Genomic DNA, 5,935 nt, shown 5'->3' with positions numbered 1-5,935 from the left:
TTATTTTAAAAGTAGGAAATTCCACTAAAGTGCTGTTGTTTTCCTGTTATGGTTTCATTTATAGCACTGTCTACTGTGCAACAGTCTGCTGGCTTTTCAGCTTCCTATTCTGCATCCTGCAATACATTTGTTTTATTTCAGACGATATCGGAGGAAGTTTTAGACAACGATCACATGCGTAATTCATCCTGTCGCCTGGACACACATTGAGAAGCCTGGGAAGAGCAAGATAAAGACACTATATACAGGCTGGGCAAAACGTTTTTATATAGGTTACATGTGTCAGCTCACACTAACATTAAAGTCAATACATCAACCGAACGCATTGAATTGCTTGCCCACCGCCACTCCGATATCAAAGTGCACAAGAAAGGGAGGTGGTTTTCTAATGACTTTGCGTCGAAGGTTACTCCGACTCTAAGAGTTGAGAGCAACATTTCGGTACAGTAGGTGGCGTGTGATGTAATGTCGGAGCACATATAAGTATCGCCAGGAGAGGAGATACATGGCCATGCCCTGCAACACGACTGACAACACACAACTCCAACACAAAGCAACTCGGAATAGAGTAATACAAAACAAACAGCGGAGCCATTGAAGTAGCCTACAGAAAAGACTCAGAAAGACTCAGAAATAAGTTAACTTTTTCACTGGATAGYCTAGTGAGGCTCACTGAGTCCCACAGTCTCCACAACTTGTTTTTGTCAACCTGTGAGCACCACGGACAGGGGAAAGGGGATTTGGGGAATTGTAAAWCCTCTTCAAACACGTGAGACAGCACTGACCGACCGCACAGGGATGTCTGTCCACGCMTCCTGGCTACCAGTACCGCTGCTGGTGTGGGGACTAGTGTGTACCTCAGTGCGCACTGCCCCGTTCGCGGGTAGGCAGACCGACACTCCAGAGCGCCATTGGGAAACGCTCTACTCTCGCTCACTGGCTCGAAACCCATGGGAAAAAAGAGAAATCAACCGAGACGGTGACTATCTTACAGGCATCAAAAGACTTCGGCGTCTATACTGCAATGTCGGCATTGGGTTTCATATTCAAGTTTTACCAGACGGAAAGATAACTGGAATACATAACGAAAACAGATACAGTAAGTTCATTTTCATGCTTTTATTGAACCCATCATCTTTGCGCAAATTGTTTGATGCCCCTCTCTTGGTCTGCAACCTGTTTGTGCCACGCGCCACCACTTTGGAACTTCATACTATGGGATCGAGTTGTGTGAATGGGCACCATGCCAACTTGAGCATAATACTGTGTTTAGATTAGGCTACTAGCGAATTGACGTCACATGGATGTTAGTGTTATTGTCCCATGTGACTACAGTGGAAGGATGCAACGGTGTGTTTTAGCCAAGAGTGATTTTTCATTTCGGCTTCTTTGCAAGGCTTTGATTATTAATGCGCCTCCTTGAACAATTTTCGCAGGTCTTAAAAAAAAAGAAAAGGCTTCGGGACATGTTTCTGAGATGTCAAAAGGAATCAGGGATGATACCAGATCTGAGAATAGAGGGGGGGGGGGGGGGGGGGGGGGGCCCAAACACACTCACTTTAAAATGTACTATTTTATTTAAAAAATTATATTAAAAAAATCTCGCTAACCAAGTGGATTATTTATCTTTAGGCTCCCCTACTGGTATATATAAAACAGTTTATAACTAACAGTTTATAACTATAACTGCATTAGAGTATATATACTATATAACTTTTTCTAAATCACAAAATATTAGATCAAAATGCCTCAAAATCGTTTCTTTGGAGTGACTTAAAAAGTTGATATGACACAGATGAAATGTTTAATTGAGCAAGACTAGTAGCATCCAGGGAAAGTGTTGAATAAAGAACATAAAGTGGTTTCTGTGATAATTACAGGAGGGGAGCGTTTAACCGTTGGCTATCAATATATTGGTGTGATATTAGGTCAGTTGTTTTCCATTATATATTTTTTTATTTAACTAGGCAAGTCAGTTAAGAACAAATTCTTATTTACAATGACGGCCTACCCCAGCCAAACCTGGACGGCGCTTGGCCAATGGGACTCCCATTCACAGCTGGATGTGATGCAGCCCGGATTCAAACCAGGGACTGCAGTGACACCTCTTGCACTGAGATGCAGTGCCTTAGACCACTCGGGAGCCCGGGTATTATGGAGAATAGACTAGTCATCATCCAGTAGTGTATAAAGTCAGGACCCATTGGAAATTATGGACTATTTTCCTCTTCTTTCCTCACAAATGAGTCTATGAGAATAAGTAGTATTATTTTTTAAACAATCCTCAAATAGAGCCAGAGAGACAAGACAACGTTTTATCTTGTTGTATTGTGCAAGCCCAATGTAGGCAATTTAATCAAAAGTCCAACCTGTTACTGGGTACTTGACTGAAAGGAAGTCTATATCATATTTAGCCTGGGCCTACTCGATGCTCCAATTCATCACCTAGTATCAAGGGAGGCATCATTTCCTTGCAGGATGTTCCAGCAGCAGTTTGAACAGAGACCTAAACAGACCTGTCTACTACAGTTGTCCTTATCTTCTCCGTCTACTTTTACAACACAATGGATTATAAACAACTTCGTTTTGGTGTAGATAAGTACAGTGTAAACATAGCAGTGATATTCTTTGTCTCATTTCAGGTCTCCTTGAGATATCACCTGTGGAGAGAGGGGTTGTGACGCTCTTTGGCGTCCGAAGTGGTATGTTTCTGGCCATGAACAGCAAAGGGAAGCTGTATGGATCTGTAAGTGGACATGACATGTTTTCTGGGATGTATTTCTGCGTCACACCATACTTTGCTTCATGAGAGATCTCCACAGCAAAATGATAGTCAATGTCTTGGCACGCCTGTACATGTTTTGTAGCTTATGAACGTCATAGTACACTACGCCACAGATGCATTCAATACAAGGTCATTTGGGGTCATTTGGCCAACAGAGCTTCGTTATAGTCTACTGTACATTGGATTATTTTAAGGTAAATATTAACCTCTCTTCTCTCATCCCTTCTCCAGGGTCATTACAARGATGAGTGCAAGTTCAAGGAGAATCTCTTGGCAAATAACTACAATGCTTATGAGTCAGCAGCTCACCCAGGGATGTATATTGGACTGAGTAAGACTGGCAAAACCAAAAAAGGAAATCGAGTTACACCAGCTATGACAGTGACACACTTCTTACCAAGGATCTGAATGACTCCAATGAGACTGTACCTTCAACAAGGGTAGAGGAGAGAGACTGGAAACAATGCACTTTCAAATGTTTTTCTAGAGTGAGATATTTAAGTTATTTATTTATGATTCCTGAGAATGTTTATATTTTGGGAAAGTGGAGTAATGTAGAAAGAGGGGATGAATAATGACAATTGTTTTGTTTTGTGTGCTGCTATAAGTGTCTTAAGATGAATGCTTTTTGAAAATTGATTTAGCACTTTTTTAAAGAACTGTTGTGCAGCAAAGGTTGTGCAGTAAGCATTGTTATCCTACTTGTACTGCTTTTAAAGGAATTGGAGACCCACGTTTGTCAGATTTGTGTCTCGGGCATCAAAAAGGAAGATGATGATGGCAGGTCCAAACCATTCAGCTCAGTACTGGTCCCATTATTTTTTCATTCCTAATTGATTTAGTGTTTTACTACCTCATTATGGAGAAGCAAGGAGGGATTGTGTTGTTGTTTGTTCAGTGTCATTTATGTTGTTTTGTCTTTCTGAGCATGACATACAGTATGACGCAACCACGCTTCTACGCTTTACAACTTAGCCGACACTGGATATCACTGATGAGATTGAATAGAGAGGAACCTAATCAGAGAGAGGGAATCGGAGTTTAGATGGCACATCTGTTAACCCTGGTCCGAGGTTTAACTATATTTTTGTTGTATGCATGTATGGTAAAAACTCTTTCATAAATAGCAAATGCACACACAAATGAGTGGACCCTCCTCTACTGCCACATTAGTGATTATTATAACTTTATATACATATATAAAGTTATCAATGACATTGTCACGTTGTAAGGTTTCCTGTATTTCAAATATATGTCTTGTTGTACTCAATGCCTGCTATGTGCAAATGAAACCAAGAAGAATGTCATTTCTTGTTTGGCACGGCGGATGCAGAAAATGTACATTTCAGTCTCTATTCAGGGCTCTATTCAGTCTGCATCGCTGAAGRATTACAAATTGCCCAATGGAAATATAAAGTTAATTTCAGATTTAGCCAACATACTGATGTAGGATCTTAATTTGAGCCAGTTTGATACAGCAGGACAATAATCCTGCAGCAATAGGAAATGTGAATTGTTATTTTGATTATAATTAATGAACATTTTTGTAGGTGTTMATGCATTTTTCGMAAGGGAACTTCAGAAGACTTTTTAAAKCTCAAATACGCTAAAAGTTTAAAATGTCTTGCATTGCAGGAAAGGGTGGTCTAATTAAGATTCTACATCTCTATGCAGTGTTTAATGTGAGTGCAGTCTCCGTTAACGCGGGGAATTTGCTTTTAAATTTCAATCACACTTTATTAACGCTGAACTTCCGTGGTACGGATTGAATAGAGCAGTAGTTGTGTTTCTTACTGTGGTCATTAATATTATCCCTTGTGATATTCTGCGTTCCGTTCAAAATMATGTTATGTCCCCTTATGTTATGCATTTCATGTAGCCTATACAGTATGTATCAACATTATGTCTGTAGTTTTATACAGGTCCTGTTCAACATTATGGTGTATGTGCAGTGCATATTATCAAATGACATTAGGAAAGTAAATAAATTGTCTTCTACAGCATAACAACTTTGTGTTATGGATTGTTCCAGAAAGCAGTGCATTGACAAGTAGAGACTGAAACCAACTCTGCACCACCCTATCAAGCTAATACTCAAGTTCAAGTCAACCTAAAAAAAAATGCTGTGTCTGTGAATAATGCCAACCTCTCTCGATAGTTTACAAACACAGTACCCGTCAAAAGTTTTGACACACCTACTCATTTAAGGGGTTTTCAGTATTTTTACTATTTTCTACATTGTGGAATAATAGTGAAGACATCAACACTATGAAATAACACATATGGAATCATGTAGTAACCAAAAACATGTTAAACACACCCAAATATATTTTATATTTAAGATTCTTCAAAGTAGCCACCCTTTGCCTTGATGACAGCTTTGCACACTCTTGGCATTCTCTCAACCAGCTTCATGAAGTAGGCACCTGGAATGCATTTCAATTAACAAGTGTGCCTTGTTAAAAGTTAATTTGTGGAATTCTTTCCTTCTTAATGCYTTTGAGACAATCAGTTGTGTTGTGACAAGGTAGAGGTGGTATACAGAAGATAACCCTATTTGGTAAAAGACCAAGTCCATATTATGGCAAGAACAGCTCAAATAAGCAAAGAGACACGACAGTCCATCATTGCTTTAAGACATGAAGTTCAGTCAATCCAGATAATATCAAGAACTTTGAAAGAATCTTCAAGTGCAGTTGCAAAAACCATCAAGCACTATGATGAAACTGGCTCTCATGAGGACCACCACAGGAAAGGAAGACCCAGAGTTACCTCTGCTGCAGAGGATAKGTTTTTTAGAGTTAACTGSACCTCAGTTTGCAGCCCAAATAAATGCTTCACAGAGTTCAAGTAACAGACACATCTCAACATCAACAGTTCAGAGGAGACTGCATGAATCAAGCCTTCCTGGTTGAATTGCTGCAAAGAAACCACTACTAAAGGACACCAATAAGAAGAGGAGACGTGCTTGGGCTAAGGACAGTGGAAATCTGTCCTTTGGTCTGATGAGTCCAAATTTGAGATTTTTGGTTCCAACCGCCGTGTCTTTGTGATGTGCGGATGATATTAATTTGTGTTTCGCACCGTGAATCATGGAGGAGGAGGTGTTATGCTGTGGGGGTGCTTTCCTGGTAACACTGTCAGTGAWWT

The 5,935-nt window shown here is 40.0% G+C and overlaps 1 protein-coding gene across 1 annotated transcript; it reads left to right on the top strand.

Moving 5' to 3' along the window:
• Positions 1-533: 533 nt before the first annotated feature.
• LOC112070043 (fibroblast growth factor 4B-like) lies at positions 534-4,759 on the top strand. Its single transcript, XM_024137444.2, has 3 exons — positions 534-1,099; positions 2,643-2,746; positions 3,017-4,759. The coding sequence occupies exons 1-3, from the start codon at positions 799-801 to the stop codon at positions 3,191-3,193; spliced, it is 582 nt and encodes a 193-aa protein (XP_023993212.1). The 5' UTR covers positions 534-798; the 3' UTR covers positions 3,194-4,759.
• Positions 4,760-5,935: the final 1,176 nt, after the last annotated feature.

The sequence above is a fragment of the Salvelinus sp. IW2-2015 genome, unplaced genomic scaffold, assembly GCF_002910315.2.
Source record: "Salvelinus sp. IW2-2015 unplaced genomic scaffold, ASM291031v2 Un_scaffold1210, whole genome shotgun sequence".
In the NCBI taxonomy this organism is placed as follows: domain Eukaryota; kingdom Metazoa; phylum Chordata; class Actinopteri; order Salmoniformes; family Salmonidae; genus Salvelinus; species Salvelinus sp. IW2-2015.
Note: the sequence above shows the minus strand (reverse complement) of the source record. Positions and strands in the feature narration are given on the sequence as shown.